Source organism: Sesamum indicum, linkage group LG8 (assembly GCF_000512975.1).
Source record: "Sesamum indicum cultivar Zhongzhi No. 13 linkage group LG8, S_indicum_v1.0, whole genome shotgun sequence".
Taxonomy (NCBI): domain Eukaryota; kingdom Viridiplantae; phylum Streptophyta; class Magnoliopsida; order Lamiales; family Pedaliaceae; genus Sesamum; species Sesamum indicum.
The window spans coordinates 1,445,590-1,465,452 of NC_026152.1; the positions used below are offsets into that span (position 1 = coordinate 1,445,590).

Below are 19,863 nucleotides of genomic sequence, written 5' to 3' on the forward strand. Positions count from 1 at the left end.
CTGACATGTTAATAGAAGAACACACTAGGAAATGAAATTCCATTAACACTTGGCCATGAAATTTAAACTAAAGAAGAATTCAAAAATGAAGTCGTCAATTAATTCAATATACTTTCTTATACTAAAAGCATCCTACGAACCTAGACATAGGGGGTGGTTAAGTACATAATCGGTCATAAAAAGTTAGTAAATCATTCTATTATATAAGCCAAATATTCAAGAGATCCTTTCCAAAATTTTAGCAAATCATTCCTTTTTCTTCCATGCAAATTGCATCTTTCCCTTTTTTTCTTCACCGTTGACTGGAGCACTGAGCGTGGGCACGTTTAGTCTGCTTAGCAAAGTTGTCAGAAATTATTCCTTCCATCTTTGGGTGCCTTCAATTTTCATTTTTAGCTCAAATTTGTCATCTTTACTCCTTATCAAACCTTTTGAGCTGGAAATGCAATAAATGCACATGATTAAGAATATTTTAGCTCAAAAAGAAAGGTAATATCATCATCAAATCATGATAAATTGTGTAATTATCAGTTATCCACAGACGAAGCTAAAGAAAAATGAAGATCGGCCTCTAAGTGTAAAATAGATAAACGACAAAAGCCTTGAGGAGGACGATGCATTCTATCAAAAGATTGAGGGACTAGAATCTCATAGTCATGAGGTATAAAGTATCTTTGTTTCATTCGATGGATGAGAGTTTCACAATACTAACTATCCCTGACCAACAATTTCTTGTCATTATATCCTGATATCTAACGTGAATAGGAACATCATTAGATCCAATAATTATACCAACTATTCAACACCAGCGATCCTACAGGGTGGAGAGATCGTTTGAGGGGGATCAACTATAAGCGAAAGGAAAATGCTAGACACGCCTGCTTCTAACTCTTTAGATTGATGTGAGGTCGCTAACGACCCAGAAGAGAAACTTGAACTAGAATTTGAATCAGGGGAGGAAGCCTGAGGAGAGAACAAGTACCTAGAGAAAGACAATCGAGCTCGCAAAAGAAAGGATTCCTGATGCTAGCTCGAAAGTGATGTTGGTTTTAGGTAGTCAAGTGAGTCAAATGGGCACCTATTTATAGAAAGAAAACAGAGTAAGACGCATCTTTTCATGGTTAACTAGTAGGGAGGGATGTCTTTTGATGGTTAATTGAATGTTTTATGAGACTGAAATTTACCGAGGCGATGTTACATTTGTATCATAGAATAATTCCGTTAATATATACTATTTATTGAGCTATCTCTAATTGTTTGAGGGTACATATATGTTGTCAAACAATGCAAGTAAATTAACCAAAACATATAATTCTCCACAAAATACTATTGCTAAAATATTTTCTCAAAATATTTCTCTTTACATTCGCTTTTGGAGCATCACTAAAACTTTATGAATTGAGGTGTGAAAATAAGTGGGTTCCTTGATACTACGCCACCACAAAGAGCGATGTGTGTTCATAGTTTCCACAAAAATTACATACGGTGTATAATAGGTGATCTTGAAGATATTTCACATTGATATGGTTGGTCTGCAAGATGACAAGAAGGACGTGGTCGTGACATGTAGACAAGTTTGATCCAAATGCAAGGATCGACTCATTCTATATCGAATTAACTCGGTCTAAATTATGTGCTAATGTGATTAAATGATTTTATGAATATACTAGTGAAAATAAATTATACACAAAATTATAATTGTCCATTTTTTTCAACAAATTTTCATTGATTTAAATCAACTATTAACATACACCATTCCAAGGAGTGTGGGAGGAGACTAAACTTCGAAGCCAATAACATTATTAGTACAAAATATTTTACACTTAGAACTAATATTTCGGAGAGGATACTTGATAATTCAATTGATAATTCCTTTCATGGTTTCAAGGATAAACCTCAATGAGAGACCTCAGACCAAATGCATTAGTAATCTTATAACTGGTGAATCCAGAATCAAAGAAGAGCTTTGCCCATTCTTTTTCGGTTCTTTCTTTACCATTAATATAAGACATCATTGCTATGTCGAAGAAGAGGTGAGTTTCCACTGCCTTATCATCTCTTCCGTAGATATCCAAAACCATGTCAATAATCATCACCTTGGTGTCTCCCATGTCCTTGCCAGTGATGGCTTCTTTGCATTTCTTCAATATTTTGACACAATCTTCATCATTCCAGTCATGCAATATCCACTGCACGTTTTTTTTTGTACCACATGAATATTGATTTTAAACAATATTCTTCAAGTTAAACTTGACAAAACAAAACAGATATTTTTGTAAAATTGAATTTCTTCCAAATTTATCACAACTGTATAGCAGTTGATACCTATGGTTTAAAGGCCAAAAATAAAATTCAACCCAAATTTACTAAAAACTCAGGTCCAGCTTGTTCAAAATCAGCAGGCCTAAACACTACAAGCCTACTCAATACCAACGGGTCGCAGCATTACTAGCTCAACAAGTCTAGCTTCTACCAACCTATTGACAGGACAGCATTGAGTTCAGTCTCAATTTCAATAAGTCTGGGGTCCATCCACCTAATTCGACACATCGGTCATATCCTAATTTCCCATTATCCCCCCCTCCCCCTCCCATTTTTCTCATAAGGGGTCCAGGTAGATAAAAAAAAATAATAATTTTCATTCAGAAAGTCCACACAATTTCTTCTCTTTAGACATTCTTTTTGATATTTTCATCATCTTATACACAAATTATACACATTTAGCTTGTTAGATCTTATATTTGACCTTGGGTTCCTTTTTTTTATTTCATCTAAAAAATTTTACTAAAAAGAAAATCATTCAACCACTGCTTGCTTGTATACATTAGAAAGAATATTGTTCTCCAAATGATATGAATGAAAATGAATTTGTTAATCATTATTTAATTTTGAAGTAAATTCATCATGAAGGGACAAAGGCGTACTACATAGTAATGATCTTTTATGGATTGACCTTAAGTTGTCCCCCAAGCTAATTGACTACGATGTGATATTAATGATTTTAAAGGATTTACATACGCATGCATGTACACAGAATGTCTTATTTCAAGAAAACTATGTTTGGGCAAATTCAACTAATTATCGTATGAGTAAAATTTATTTTGATATCTAAATTTTATCATTAATGTTACTTTACTAACTAAATAATTATAAATAACTCAATTAGTATTCTATCAATTTGGCACTGAAGTAATCTTTTAGATTTATTTTTTTCTATTTTATTTTTATGTAATGCTCATTTTAACCTTGAATACTAAAACAAAAATAAATAAGGATTAAATGCATTTTTTATCCGATAACTTAGATCATTTGATGTTTTCGTTTTTTAACTTTTTAAGATACAAAATGCTACCCTCAAAAATTAAGAGATGAAAACTCCAAATAATTTGAATTACATGATCAAAAATACATTTAAGACAATACTTAATATACCTTAGAAAAAAATTGCATGAATATCAATATATTTTTTCTTTATTTCCAACAATTTGACTTGCAAGTTTTTTACTCGTGATAATGACAATTTTTTGTTGTTATTTTTCACTAATTTTATTTTATAAATATTTATAAGATAATTCATAAAGAATTGCTTATATTAAAAGTATAATTCAAGACATAGTGCTAAATCAAAAAGTATTCATTTCAATTTCTAAAAATTTATAATATAAATTTTACGCTGTTGAATCTAGATTTAAGTTATATCTCCACTAAATAAAAACAGATATCTTCACGATAAATAAAAATAATTATGTGCTCCATCTTTATTATATTAATTAGAAGAAAATTACTTCTTTAAATTTATTTCTTGAGTTAACTTACTTCTTTAAAATTACCAACTATTCTTACTTTCAAACACTAAGAAGGGATGATACATTGAGAAAATTAAACATAAATAACTGTGTGATAGAGACAATGTGTATGTTTAGATTTATTTTTGAATATAATATAAAATAAATATAGTATGTTTGATGTTATTTAGTTGGAGACAAAAACTACTATTCATTGTCAAATCATGTCTCTTTTATATATATTTATATATATGTCTGTATATGTATATAATTTTTTCAGTTGTAGGGCTTATAATTAGTATGAACTTATTTTGACCAAAAACAAATGAGGCACCGTTTCAAAACATGTCAAAATATCACCAAAACTTCCAAAACAATCAAGGCAAGTATTTACCATGTTTTAGATGGGCAAAAAATCAAAACCAAATACTATGTTTGTTTTTCAAGCATTTCAAAATAAAACTTAACTCTTAACTTTTAAAATGATGTCTTTTTTTACAAAATTGTAACATGGCGTACGCTACTAACTTTTAACATTAGTTTTCCAAAAGGGTAAATTACATCAACATCCCAATATAATTACAAATACATATTTGTTAGATAAAAAATTACATTATCCTCCTTGAGGTTTGCTCCGTAACTCCATCTGTAGGACTTCAGTGAATTTATTATATGTTATTTTTAAAATACCCTTGATAAAAAAATTGACTGTGATTTGATCAATTTTTCAGACGAAAATGCCATTTGGACCAAATTGTAATGTTTTAAAATACTGAGGGGATAAATTGTTCTGATCTCACATATTTTGTACTTAAATGTAATATTTTATTTGTTTGCTAAACAAGTCATTTTTATCCATTAAATATTGTGGGGATTACCTTATATATTAGGATGATTTATATTCACATCCCTTGAAGTTTAGTATAATTATAAATATGTTTTTGTTAGATTAGAAAATTACAGTTACCCTCTTAATGAAGCTTTATTTAAGGAGTTTTTAGTCGGTTTCAAAATTATTTTTTTCTTTTTTTTTTGGTGCCAGATAAATGAAGGGTGTTTTTGTATTTTTATAATTTTATTTTTTTACGCAAGTATTGTAATATTTTACAAACTTTAAGGAGGGTAAATGTAATTTTCTATCTAATAAAGATGTATTAGTAATTATACTAAATTTCAGGGAATGTGGATGTAATTCATCCTAATATATAAGATAATCCCCGCAATATTTAATGGAGAGAAACTTCAAGTTTAGCATAAAAGGAAAAAAATATTACCTTTAAGTACAAATTATGTGAAATCATAATATTTAATCCTCTCAAAATTTTAAAACATTAAAATTTGGTTCAAAGGGCATTTTCATCTGAAAATTAGTCAAATCATAGTCAAACTTTTTTGTTAGGAGTATTTTGAGAATTGATGTAATAAAGGAGCGTAAATGTAATTTTTGATCTAATAAGAATTTATATATAATTACCTCAAATTTCAGGGAGTATCGATGTAATTTACCCATTTTCAAAAATATAAAATATAATAAATTTAGGTAATCCGTCTATATTGATAAAGATGCCAAAAATGGCACAAAATGTGAGGAAATTGTGACGATACCTTGAGGAAGACAGCATCAGCAGAGGGGATAGTCTCAAACATGTTTCCTGCAGCGTAGCTCAAGTTGTCAGTCCCTTCCAAGCCACCCACAACATGTGGGAGATCAAGAACAATGCACTTCATGTCGGGGAATGCATCAAGAATGGCCTTAGCCGTTGCCCCGGTGCCACCTCCTACGTCCACCAACAATTTGATCCCCTCTAACACTTGTTTATGATCTCTAACAAGCACATGAGTCAAGAGCCTCGCATCACTAGACATAGCTTCATTCAACAATTTGTTCACCCCCAACTCATGCCCTGCATGCTCAAACACCTTCCTTCCATGCCTCATTTCAAATGGTGAGGAATAATGGTGTTCGCTTGCAAGCCATTTGCTTACATAATCAAAGGGCGTTGTAAAAATGGGATCCAATATGAGTGGTACAAGCGGTACCACCGTCAAGGGCGCATTCCGCAAGAGGAGGAGAGAGGCAGGTGTGAGCCAATAATGCTCTTTTTCTTCTTCATCAGAGACGTCGACTTTGACAAAAAACTCAGAGTGAATTAGTAAGCGCATCAAACGGTAGACGAAATGAGATTTTACCTTAGGAATGGGAAGGGCATCGACCAATTGAGAAAGAGACATTGGTTTGGCATGGTTGTGGATGATATCTGGTATGCCCAATTCAATTGCACATTTCAGAGACATGGAGTTTATGAAACTGAATAAGTGGTTCCATACATGGGCTTGAGCATCAAGCAGTTGCTCTGTTGACATTTCTCCAATTTGGAATGCCATATCTTTAGTGTAGTATGTAATTTGTGTAAGCATGAATCTGCAGCCACTATAATATACACATTCAAAACAATTCAGTTCAGTCCAATAAATTAAGTTGAAAGTTACAAGATTGGCATGTTTCACTTCAAGTGTTGCTTGTGCTTCACTCAAAAGTTGCAAGATTGGCATGTTTCTACACAACAGGAATCACATGTTTTTCCATCTTAATCATATCATCTTTTGATTGATTTGGTAAAAATTTGATCATAATGATGAAGATTTCCAGAATCGTTGATGCCAATTAGTAAGTAAGACAGTGAATAATTAAAGGGGAGATATGACATTATTGCCTCAACTAAATAAAAAGGTTAGTTACACTTAAATCTTCTTTAAAAATACAAAATTATACTTTTTTTAAATAAATTTTAAAATTACACTTATATCCCTTTTAAAAATTCTCGATTTATATCTTACCCCTTTTTTTTAAGAATTTGAAGACTTAATTTAGAAAAGCAAATTGCATAAATTTTAAATTTACCCCACACAGCAATATTTTCATGTAAGGATTTAGTACTTATGAAAAAATGTAACTAATGTCAACTTCACCTCTCTCTCTCTCTCTCTCTCTCTCTCTCTCTCTCTCTATATATATATATATATATATATATATTGCATAACACCCTCTTATATTTTAGAGTAATAGGAAAAAATCCCCCTTGTTATTTAAAAGGCAACAAAATAACTCATCTTCGTTAGATTCTAACGGAGAGTGATGAGCACGTGTCCCTCATGCGATTTGACGTCATTTTTTATTTTTTTACTATTACTTTCAGTTAGTAAATATCCATTTTACCTAATTTTATTGGACATTTAACTGTATTGGACATTTAACTGTGCAAATATTTTTCTACTCTTATTGGTAAAGAGCATCATTTTAATAAATGACATATCATTGATTAATTTAATTTATTATTGAATTTTTATATATTTTAATAAATTATGTTTATTTATGAAATATATTAACTAAATATAAAATACGTAAAACATATGTATATATAAGTTTTAAAATTTAAAAATTTATACTAACAAATCACAATACAAAAATTAATATACAATTCACTATTCAAATTTAAATATTCATATGGCTATAAATAAAAAATAATTATAATAATTATACATTACCGACTAATTATATTATTATTTAGTTTACATATGTTCAATAAATTATATTTATTTATAGAATATATTAATTAATTGTTAAAATACTAAAAAAGTATGCCAAATATTTTTTAAGTTGCATTATTTATCAATAACATTTAAATTAGAATTACTATACTTTTTTTAAGAAAATTAATCTCTATTTTATTACTTTAAATTTTTGAAAAATTAAAATAGTTTTACTTTATTTTTAAAAAATATTTTATTCAAATTTAGATGTATTTTATATATACATATAAAATAAATATAAAAAAATTCCAAAAAAAAACAACGATGTATATAAAATTAATATAAAACAAAAATTACAAAAAAGTAAAAAACAAATTGGAGTCATCGTCTTCGCGTCCGCCTCTCTGCTTTCCGGCCTCCAACTTTCAATCTCCTATAGATCTGGCGATGGCAGCCCCTCGGAGAAAAGATCAGCGACCTCCGTTGCTCGAATCGAGGGGCAACGACGATGTAAGAATTTAAACTGAAGCTATGGTGGAGTAGAACACATTGAATCAACGCGTGTAGCAATTCAAAACAAGAAAATAGGAAATAATTCTTTCATTCATAAACTCTGCAGTGCAATGTTCTGTTTTTCATGTATATTGAAGGAGACGAAGCTACATTCTTTACACGCCCTCCTCAAGTGGAACTTGTCACCATATTGATAAGATTCAACTTGGACATAAGATACATAAATTTGGGGCCTGATAACACTTTGGTAAACAAGTCTGTTGGTTGATCCTTAGTGGGAATATGTTTTGGATCAATAAATCCCTGTTTATACTTATCCTTCACTAAGTGGCAACCTATTTCAATGTGCTTAGACCTTTCATGAAAAATTGGATTAGCAGTGATGTATAGGGTTGCTTGATTGTCACAGAAAAATTCAATTGGAGTAGGTGCATTAACTTGAAAATCCTTCAGCAAATTATGTATCCAAGTGAGCTCACAAAGTGGTAGTTCCCATGCTTCTATATTCTTTCTCGGCTGACGATCTTGAGACAGCGCTTTGCTTCTTGGTTTTCCATGATACCAAACAGCCTCCAAGGAAAATACAATAACCAGTTAAGGACCTACGTGTGTCTTTGCAAGTGGCCCCATCCGCATCACAAAAGGCCTTGAGCTCAAACTGTCTTGTGTGTTGAAGAACAGACCTCTGTTGATGCTTCTCTTGAGATATTTGACCAAATGTAGAGCTGCATCCCAATGTCCTTTACAAGGAAATTGCATGTACTAGCTCAATTGTTGAGTTCCATAATAAATATCAGGTCTAGTGAGTCTAGATACAGCAATCTCCCTAACAATCTTCTGTAGGATCCTGGATTAGTCAGCTGCTCCCCTTATGTTGCATTCAACTTTATACCAGCTGGTAGAGGGGTACTTGTAGGCTTTGCTTGGATCAAACCAGCATTTGAGATAATATTATTAATATACTTTCTTTGAGAGATGACAATCCCAGATTCACACCTGCAAATTTTCAAGCCAAGAAAAAATCTAGCCTTTCCCACATCTTTAATGGTGAATAGGCTTTATAAGTCTCCTTTAATTTCTGCTATGATTTTCTCACAAGGTCCTGTGAGTAGCACATCATCTACATAAACTAGTAGACAAAAAAATCCCTTTTCAGTAGCTTTTGTAAAGAGACAATGGTCAAGTTTGGATTGAATGAAACTATATCTTTCTAATTGTGATGTGAATTCTTGGTTCCATTGTCGAGATGCTTGTTTGAGGCCATATAATGACCTTTTCAATTTACATACATGGTTCTTAGGAATTGAATAACCTTAAGGGGGTTTCATATATATTTCTTAATCTAGGAAACCATGAAGGACTGCATTATTAATGTCTAGTTAGTGTAAATGCCAATGTTGTTTTGCTGCCATGGCCAATTGTTACTGCTTTGGCTATAGGTGAGAAGCTATCTATATAATCAATCCCTTCAATTTGATTATATCCTTGGGCTACAAGTCTAGCCCTGTATCTATGTATAGTTCTATTTGGTTTTAGCTTCAATTTGTATATCCATTTACATCCTATTACTCTTTTGTCATTAGGAAGTTGAGTGATTTCCCATGTTTTATTGTATTCAAGAGCCTTTATTTCCTCATTCATTGCCTTTATCCATTCTTTATTCTTCATAGCATCTCCAAAGTTTCTAGGTTCTTGGGGATTTTCAGCTGTTGTAATAAGACACTTATGCATTGGTGATTCTTGAGTGGATGCTAAGACAAGAATGTCATCAACATACTCTAGGAGTGCAATGAATTCCAAGTTTTTCTTTTTAATGAAAAGGCAATGGTCATGTTCAGATTGTGTAAAACAATAATCAGTAATTTTATTTGTGAATTCATGATTCCATTACCTTGATGCTTGTTTTAAGCCATACAATGACTTCTTTAACTTGCAGACTTTGTTCATTGGGATCTCATATCCTTCTGGAGCATCCATATAAATTTCTTCATCTGATGTGCCATGAAGGAAAGCATTATTAACATCAAAGTGGTGTAAGGACCAATTTCTGGCTGCAGGGAAGGCTAGGAAGAGTCTTATAGTGACTGTCTTTGCCACAGGTGCAAAGCAATCATTGTAATCTTCTCCCTCAACCTGGTTGTAGCCCTTGGAAACAAGCCTAGCCTTACACCTTTCCAAAGAGCCATCATTAAGTTTAACCTTATAAATCCACTTACAGCCCATTGTGTTCTTTCCTTGAGGCAATGATGAGATTTCTCAGGTTTGATTCCTTTCAAGAGCATTGATTTCCTGTTGCATAGCTTCTCTCCATTCAGCCTTCTTTTGAGCTTCAGAGAAGTTTTTAGGTTCCTGAAGAGATGATAGACTATCCACAAAAACAACCATACTTGTGAGATAAAACAACATCAGTAGTAAACAAGTATCATGTGTATTTCCAAAGATGAAATCCTTCATCCAAGTAGGCTTAGTTCTGATCCTACTGGACCTTCTAGTTTATGTACTCTCTTGGGGTTCTGCAGTGTTTTCTACATCTTTCTGAATGTCATTGTCAGCCCTTTCTTCTTCTAAGTCAATGGTGGGATCAGGTTTAGGCAGGGGACACACAGACATAGGTTTTGGAGCAACAGAAAAGGGAAAATTATGTTCATAGAACACTACATCCCTGCTTATGTATATCTTTTCAGTTTCCAATTCCTTGTATTGGGATAGCCTACGATTAAGCACCTTAGAGCTCTAGGTTCAAACTTCCTTTTAAAGGGAGTGACATTTATATCAAAACAGAGACAACCAAAGACCTTTAAGTGTTCATAGTTAGGGACTTTGTTAAAAAGGGCTTCATAAGGTGTTTTCCACTTTAATGTCTGTGTAGGTAGTCTATTGATCAAATAAGTAGCAGTTAACAAAGCCTCAGTCCAGAATTTTGAAGGTAATTTAGCCTAAAACATCAATGATCTTGCCACTTGGAGTAGGTGTTGATATTTTCTCTCTACTTTTTCATTTTGTTGTGGTGTGTGGGGGCATGTTCTTTGGTGTATGATTCCTTTACTTTCAAAGAATTTTTTACAGTGGCCATTAACAAACTCAGTACCATTATCAGTTTTGATTTGTTTAACTTTTCTATTGAACTGAGTGAGGATCATATTGTAAAATTGTTCCAATTTTTGGCAAGATTGTGATTTATGGATCATCATATAAGTCCATGTAGCCCTAGTGTAATCATCCACAATAGTGAGCATGTAATCACAATGAGATAAGGAATATTCTCTGTATGGCCCCCAAACATCCACATGCACCAATTCAAAAGCAACATTAGTTTTTAAGTCACAAGCTGAAAAAGGAAATATTTGATGTTTAGCCAAAGGGCAAATTTCACATAGCATGTCATCTAGTGCTTCATGATTGCATAAATGCAAATGTCTTATTGCATCTTTGCTAGAATGTCCTAGCCTATGGTGCCATAGTTGGCTGTTCTTCATGTCCTTCATTTTAATTCCCTGAGAATTGTCTGCAAATACTGGCCCTTCTGTACTATTCACAATATCTGAAGTGTGATTCTTGTTCTTGACATAGGAGTCTTTACTAAGTACATATAATCTCCCTTGTTGCTTACCTACAGCCATTACTTCATTATTGTGAAAGGCATGCACAACGCAGTCATTTTGGGTGAATATTATATGGAAGTTTTCATCTCTACATAGTTTACTGACAAACAATAAGTTATATTTGAAAGCTGGCACATAAAGAACATACTTGAGGATGATGTTATCAGATAGTGGAACACTTCCCACAAAGTTAACTTTCTGTGTATTTTCATGAGGTAACCTGATAATTATTTCATCATTAACAGGTTTCATATATGTAAAAGTTGTTGTATTAGCACATATATGGGCAGAGGCCCCACTGTCAATAATCCATGTATTATTGCATTCATTCATAATATCAATAGAGGTGAGGGCAGTACCTGCATAATCCTCGAGATCAGCCAAATTGGAGCTATGTTGACTGTGGTCTGGGGTTTGGAGGGCCCTTTGTATTTCCATTTTGATGAAAACAGTAATGATTGCAGGCCACTGTCTTCCTTCTTGAGATCAACATTTAAGGCCTTTAGATTGGGAATTTTTCCAGCTTTCTTTCTTTGATCTGTAAGGGCTTATACCATTCTGGAAATCCTTTAAGCTCAAAACATGTATCTTTTAGATGACCAGTCTTCTTGCAATGGTCACAAATCATCATCCTTTTGTCAAGAAGTCCTGTTCTCTTGTTGGAATTTCTGTTCAAGAACTGCTTTCTTGGATCTCCGGTTTGCACAGCCATAATCCCTTCTTTATCTAAGCCAATTGTCCAAGAGTAAACTTCCCTCTGCTTCTCCACTCTCAGTATCATCGAGTAAGCCTTTCGCACAGAAGGTAAGGCATCCATGAGGAGGATTTGGCTCCTCGCATGATCGTACGCATCACTTAATCCAATAAGAAACTGCATAAGTTGATTGGATGCTTCCCTTTCAGCCATTTTCTTGCTTGTTCCGCATGTACATGGAGGCAGTGGGTCGAGACTAGACAACTCATCCCATTATTTCTTCAGTTTTGTAAAATACACAACTACAAAAAGATTTCCTTGAGATATTGAAGTGATCTTTCTTTGTATTTGGTAGAGCAATGGTCCATTGCTCTCACCAAATCTAGCTTCAAGCTCTAGCTATAAGTCTCTAGCAGAAGATGCATACAATGTCCTTGGATATGGAATTCAAAATCCAAGACACTATCATCCAATCATTCTTTTTCCATTGTTCTGTCGTTGCTTTGTCTTCAGCAGGTTCTTGGCAAGATCCATCAATGAAGCCAACCTTTTGTGTAGCTCCCAAAGCAAGCCTTATGGATCTTGCCCATGAAAAATAATTATTTTCGTTCAATGGGACTGTAACAAGACTCATGCCAGGGTGATCGTTCCCTTGAAATCTCCAGTTTTCTGGAATTTTGTTGCTTGCTTCAATGGCATTTTTCTCTCCCATTTTGATATGTGTAAATTTCTTTCTCTTGGTGTGTCAGGGAGATAGAAGAAAGAGGGAAGGTAGGAGGTAAATCTTCAAAAGGTTTTCATGGCTCTGATGCCATGTTGATGTTCTTAAAGCACAGAGAAGAAGAGAGCAAGAAAGCCATTGAAACTGATTATTCAAGATTCAAGAAAAAAACTGTTATCTGCTCTATTTTGCAACTGCGCATATCAACTTTATGTAAAGGAAGAAGAAACCAGTACCTAAAATAACTAACTAACGAATAGTAAGAGTTGCTATTACAAAAAAAATATTTCTTTATGTAAACAACAACTTCCTTTTCTTCCTTCAGCTGATGTCTTCTACATACACCACTGCCTTATGCACTTTCTTCTCTTCAGTCTTTAATCTCTGTACTTGCAAGTTGATTTCTTGCTTCAACACAATTTGAGTAGGTCCCTCTCCATAAGAGCAAGCCAGAGTAACCACGGGAGTGTTGGCGGCAGAGGAGGCAAAACCGAAATGGGAATCGGGCTATGAAATGGCATAGGTGCTCGAGCTAGGAATCGCTGGTACTGAAACTCGAATACTAATAACTTCGAAAACCCAATGATCTGTGATTTCAAACTTTGGTCCCAACAGGAATTGAATCAAAATCGAGACAGTGTAGAAGTCAGAAGCCCGCCGATCCGACCCGACCCGACTTTTAAGTGGCTGATTAGCCATAGGGAAAGTCGGGCTTGTTTTGCATATCACATATATTTAAATTACATTAACACCTTTGAAAATAGATTGAATAATAAAAATATATACTTTTATTTTTCACAAAAATATAAAAATGCACTTTTGAAACTCATTGGTAAAAATTTTTTTCTACATAACAGTCCTTTACAAGTGTATTTATAATTTAAAAAAAAATTGAATATGTTTATATAATTAAATCTAAAATCAGTGGTGTAGATTGTTTTTACTCTTTGTTCAATTTTAGGAATGTGAAGGGTCACCCAGAAGCAAAACTGATTTGCCACGTGAAAGTAGACGATTGGATGGGGTCGCCTGTCCCAAAAATTGAATGTTGTAAAATGATTTCAGATCTTTAGATCAGACCTTAAACAAAAGAGACAACTTATTTTTCTCCTCCTTGTAACAGTGGCTTACGGCGGAGTGTCTGGCGGTGGCGGCGGCGGAACAGGTGGATGGCAAGAAGCAACAAATACACCTCCCTCAACTTCAATGGAATTTTTGAAAAAAAGTTGAACGAGAAGAATCAACCCTCTACCAATAATTCCTCCGCTAAATCATTTGCAAATCAGAGTAATACTGTTTTATCAAACTCACGCATCCATGGTCACATGCTTGTTTTGAGCCGGCCGGCACCCAAACCAATTTCCGTACCTCGGAAGCCTGAAAACAAGGACAAGTGTTCTTCTGTTTCATCTACCTTGCCCCCAGATCAACCCCAAACCGGTTCCCGGTCGGACTGTATTTCTCTCCGTCCACAAGGCCGCACCGGGTCGGGTCCAGTGCTAAATTCGTCTCCCTCTCCGTCTCCTGTGTCTCCCTCGCCTGCTTCTGTGAAGTGTGATCGGTTCGTTCCGCCGCATCTCAGGCCTGGATTTGTGGGCAGAGAGGAGAATCCTGGATCGGAGCTTGCGAAAGGTGGGTCAGGTAGTTTTAAAGTTAAACCAGAGTTTAGAGGGCATCGATCGGGTCAGGTTCAGGATCCAGGGCATTACGGGCTGGTGACGATCGACAGAAGGCCGAAATCTGGAGGTGGATATGAACCCATAACAAGAGATCATGAGCTGCTGGATCTAACTCGTCCCGGTTCAACTGGGACCCGGCCCAGTTCCAGTGTATGATGGTATGTTTCTTTGCTCCTTCACTTGGATAGATTGTATGTTCTTTATGGTGTTCCCCTCCCTGTTCATTTATATTGTGGTGTATATTAGATTGGACGAAATATTTTTTGGAAGATTGTGATTCCGTTTTTGAATTACTACATAATTGTGAGTTTTGCAATCACAATGCTTCTTTCTTCACTGGTGGAACTTTGGAACATGATCTATATTACAACATTTAAAAACTTGAAAAAGAAATATTACTTTTATACTGGAGTCTGGACAAGGATATTTATTGGATTTGGCATCCCATGGCATGGATGAGATTGCTGGAAATTATATTGTTTGAATGTCAGATTTGGTTCTTGTAAAAGACTATAACCTTTATGCTGATGTTTATACCTGTTGGCATTCTTGGTTGCAGATAGAAAACCAAGTATGAGCATGCAAGTTATTGAATTTTTTGCTTAACAAATTGAAATTCTTGAGTTGATCATTTATTTTGTTTTTACTTGTCTCATCGTAGTTGTTGGCTATGCAGCTGAGGATTTGATTAACGATCAATGATCTAATAACTTTTTTTTGGTTATGAACTGGTGCTACAATTTTTCTTCTATGGGTTTTTCCTTTAATTAACATGCAACAACAGTTTTTCTTTTTCAAGCTTCACTAGGACTAGTGAATAAGGCTGTTGGAAGAGGGAAAGTAAATTTCACGACATTAGTATATTGAAGGTCCCTTTAGCTCTATGCACATAAATACTCTCAGCCTAGAATAGTTAAGCGACCTGGTGGTTCCTACAAATGAATTTTTCCTTGGCCACACCTGATATTTGGTTTTTGATGTAATGAATCGAATATCCATGGATAGTTTCATGTTGCCTGTGCAAATAGTGCATCAATGCAGGATTATCCTAGAAATGAATTGACAATTTTCTTGCACCAAAATCAGTTATCTTATTTGATGTTCCATTAATCATTAACACCAAGAGTCTGAGATGGCAATAGAACTGTTTGACCACTCTTACTTTTTAGAGTTTCTTATCTTTTTTCATACTTTTCCATTTTAATCTCCAATTTCTTTTGATTCCTGATGGTTTTGAAATTAAGCTGATTGTTAAGCAGAGTAGCAAGCGTCTGCTGTTGTTTCATTTTAGCTTGTGCCTTTCTGTTTCTAAAAGCAAAAGTATCAATTTATTTGTCATTCTTTTTGTAGTAATTCTATTATCGATCACCTAATAGGGTCATGCTCAGAGTTGTATATGAGGTTTTGTGTGGACCTGACATCTCGTGGCTAGGTTCAACAGTGCCTGCCAATTTATTGCCTCAACCTGCAAGCACAACAAATTTTTGAGACATTTTGGTTGTTTCTTCTTCTATGCATGTTTTACCCTTTTGGGGGCATGGAAGAGGGATTGGAAACCTAGAAATGAAATAACTTAACTAAAAGAATAAAGTAACAATAATAAACCGGCCACCCGGGTCCAAGTTAAAAGGTTCGGAACATTATATTCCTTAATTGGACATAATGAAAAGACTAGGATGAGGCAAAGACTTTATATAGAGAATTATAACCAGTTATTTAACACAACAACCAAAAGAAATAGAATATCTCTGTATATTTCATCTGATGGTGCTTGTTTCAGATTGAGCTCACATCCAATGAACAAATGATCACTAGATATAGGTTATTTTCCAGAGCTTGATAATTTTCTTCTAGTACCCAATGTCTCTAATTGGTATTTTAATATTTCATTGATTTGCTTGAAGTTATGCTCAGTCAAGAATAATCCATTATAAGTGAAAAATGTATGTCTGAGTTCTCAATTAATCCGTCATCCTTCATGCCTTTGCCATATTTCTTTGATTTGACTACTGGTCAAAACTCTTGATATACGGTCCAAAATAGATTCGTATTGTTTTCTTAATGATTCAAATTATCCATTTAATTTTTGGAGATAACCTTCTTCACAACAAGGTGTGTGAATACCTCATGCTTGTGTAGAGGTGGTTGCATCAGTTGCATTCTTCAGCATCTCAGTCATTCAAACATCTTGACTTCCATACTTTAATGGTCAGGGGTTTTATATGGTTGTTTTAGTTGTTAAACCTAAGTTCAGAGGTTGGTTTTGTAATTTATCATAAAATGCTTTTTAAGCTGATATAATTTTCTTCAAAAGATTTAATTGAATTTTTCATCATTCAGTAACCTTTAAATAGTTATAATTATTTTTTAATGATAACTAGCATTTGCCTCATTACTTCTTAATTTATACAAAATGTTAAATTCTTCAAGAGATTCTGGTTCAACTTTATAACAAGCAAAGTTTTTAATCATAGGCAAAATGCATTCTCGAATTTCAAAGAGATTTATTATTTTTTGCTACTCTCTCCTTGGCCAAGGCTCCCTCCATGGATCCCAGTTCATTAACCCTAGTCCATTTTAACTTTTCCTTTTGAGAAGTTCTTTTCTAAATTGAGTTTATAAGCACTAGTATCACAATTATATAATTAGATAAAAAAGATCAAAATCAAACTAAAAAATTGTTATATTGCTGAAGATGTATTTTAAATTTAGCAAAATCTTTTATTTTCTTGATTTGTTAACTGAATAATTTATCTTTTTTTTTATAACTTTTCATTTTCTTTTATTTTAATGAGACTAAATGATGCTTAAGATCTACCAAAAAAAGATTGATGTCTAAGTGGTGCATTTCTGACTTAAATATTTATATAGATGAGTCGATGTGTGTGAATATTATATATTGTTCTTATTTTTAAGATGATTCATTTATGTGAATTGAAGAAGAAAAAATAATTTATTGAGGTTTTTTATCCCTTCATGGTCCTCGATATTAACTCTAGTTCTCAGTTCAGCGAATCACATACATAGAACATGATGTTTAGTCATTTTACATTCAAAAGAAAAGTGATAAGCTAATTGAAGGGTTAGGTTATTTATAGATCATGATAATTTTTTTACTTAATAAAAAGACATATTGAGTACTTAAACTGACAGTATTGTGCATACACCCCATTTATTATACATATGATTACAAAATATAGCAAGGGCAGATATATTGTATCCAAAGCCCGTTACCGTAGGGTGGTGTAACTGTAATTTCTGAGACAATAAGGGGAGGCTTTGTAATTAGAGCTAACCTTGGGGAATGTCAATGTAGAAAAGGAGGATGAGTCGACAGAATTTTGAATGATATGAAAGTGTAGAATGTTAATTGGTTAGTCAGTGCAAGGAATGCACCAACGGTGAGTACTATGATTTTATTTGCCACTGCTGTATGAGATCCATTTGTACGATCTCGAAGTATATGCTTGCTATGATTTCATTGATGCACTTGTTTGTGAAGACTAATATGCTATTTGCATTCAGTGAATCATTCACATTGTCGTTTGAAACATCATGTTCAGGGGGCATGGTAGGGGTTCCTTTTTTCTTAGTTCAGTTGGTTTTTCTAACTGCTGAATATGTTGCTTTGCTGCATGCTGCATCCTTTAACTATCAAAACTATCCAGAGAATCTAAAGAAGAGAAAAGAACACATTATTTCAATATTTTTAGTCAACGGTTAGGTAGCACTTTTTCTCATTTTATATTATTATCTTTACGAAGTCTAACTTCGACATGTTCTTGTCCAGCATTTCACTAAGCTAACCTCCTTTGGCCACAAGTACAAAAGCACTTCTTAGCTCCATTGGCATGCCGGTGTAACTGATCTCTCAGTGAAGTCTGGTGCGTACTATGAACATTCGGGATTTTCTCTAACTAAAGTTGTCGATGTTCTAGGATATGGTGTCCATTTTGGTAATGAAAGATAGATTCTAATACAAAGGGCTTTTCGACCTTAACACTGTAGGTCTGATACTTGATAAGCATCTTATATTTTGCTTAGTTTTTGTTTCTTTTAAAGCTATGTTAATAAGAAAGATGGTGATGTTGAAATGTAAAATATGCATGTATAATCTATCTTCCTACTGTTTCTCTTGTAAAACTATCGTAAGAGGGGTTATTCAGAAGGGATCATGTGTTCTTCCTATCTGTATTGGAATAGCCTTGTACTTAATGGTTGGTGTGACAGAGTTTCTTTTGTCAAATGGATTTTGCTTGGCTTCCTTTCCTATTTCTACAGAAGAAGTATCTGTGAAGTGGCATCTAACTGCTAATGTAATGATATTCAATAGTTGAACGAAGGATTTGAATTTGAATTTGAGGAAAGGAATAGATTTTGGTATGGTAATTCTGAGTGGATTTAATTGCAATGATTGTAAGTAACTCAGAAATAGATTATCAAGGGCTTTGTACCTCAAAATAAAGTCTGTAGTTTTGTATTTTTAATTATAAATTTAAAATTTTTATTTGCAAGTTTGAATCAATTTAAGATGCAACGGGTTCCAGCCTCCTTCACCTTCCAATTAGAAACTGTTTGAACCGTCTGAACCAAATCACAGGAATATTTTTGTATGGTTTATTTTTCAAATCCTAATTTTAGACTTAAAGTAAAATTGCATTGTATTATTGGTTTGTTTTAATTTAGAGCATAAAAAATCGAGCTGCATTACAAAGCTCATTTTTGTAAAATTTATATTTAAGACTTCATACAAAAAATATAAAAATATGTTTAATTCTTTAAATCTGTTCAAATTTTTAAGCCCATTTGATAACTGCCTTAATTTTTCATTCATTTTTCCTCTATTTTTTTTCTCTCTTACCGTCTTCTTTGTTTTGTCTTTTTGCTTTTGATCTCTGTTGTCTCTAAAAACCGACCATTGACTTTTGTTGGATTAAGTGTTTCCTTATTGAATTACTATATGTGTTCTTATATTTTAATTTATTTAAAGTTATAGAGTGTGTTGGTGGTTTATGATGCATAATGTTGGTCTTTCTTACTTTCTACATAAAAAGACTTATTTGATTTTTATTTATTATGTTTTATTTCTATTATAAGTATTAAAACCGTCCAACTGTCCAAAATCGCACTTTTCATTTTTACTTTAAAAGTGACAATTAAAAAATTATTTCATAAAATCATTAATCACAATTGATATGAAAATAGCATTAAAAATTTGAAATCGCATCTTGACCACCCCTACCAATGGTTATATCTTTTAGTATCTGGTGATTGTCAAAAAAAATAGTTAGGTTACTAGCAAATTCACTAGTTATTAAGTAGTACAAAAATATTGTTC

At 33.4% G+C, this 19,863-nt stretch overlaps 2 protein-coding genes across 2 annotated transcripts; one reads left to right on the forward strand and one right to left on the reverse strand.

The window, feature by feature from the left end:
- LOC105167564 (chavicol O-methyltransferase-like) lies at positions 1,711-6,200 on the reverse strand. Its single transcript, XM_011087337.2, has 2 exons — positions 5,391-6,200; positions 1,711-2,189 (listed from the first exon to the last, which is right to left on the reverse strand). The coding sequence occupies exons 1-2, from the start codon at positions 6,168-6,170 to the stop codon at positions 1,884-1,886; spliced, it is 1,086 nt and encodes a 361-aa protein (XP_011085639.1). The 5' UTR covers positions 6,171-6,200; the 3' UTR covers positions 1,711-1,883.
- On the forward strand, positions 13,847-18,789 carry LOC105167384. The gene is made up of 2 exons (XM_011087076.2): positions 13,847-14,683; positions 18,316-18,789. Exon 1 carries the CDS (start codon positions 14,016-14,018, stop codon positions 14,679-14,681), a length of 666 nt encoding a protein of 221 aa, XP_011085378.1. The 5' UTR covers positions 13,847-14,015; the 3' UTR covers positions 14,682-14,683; positions 18,316-18,789.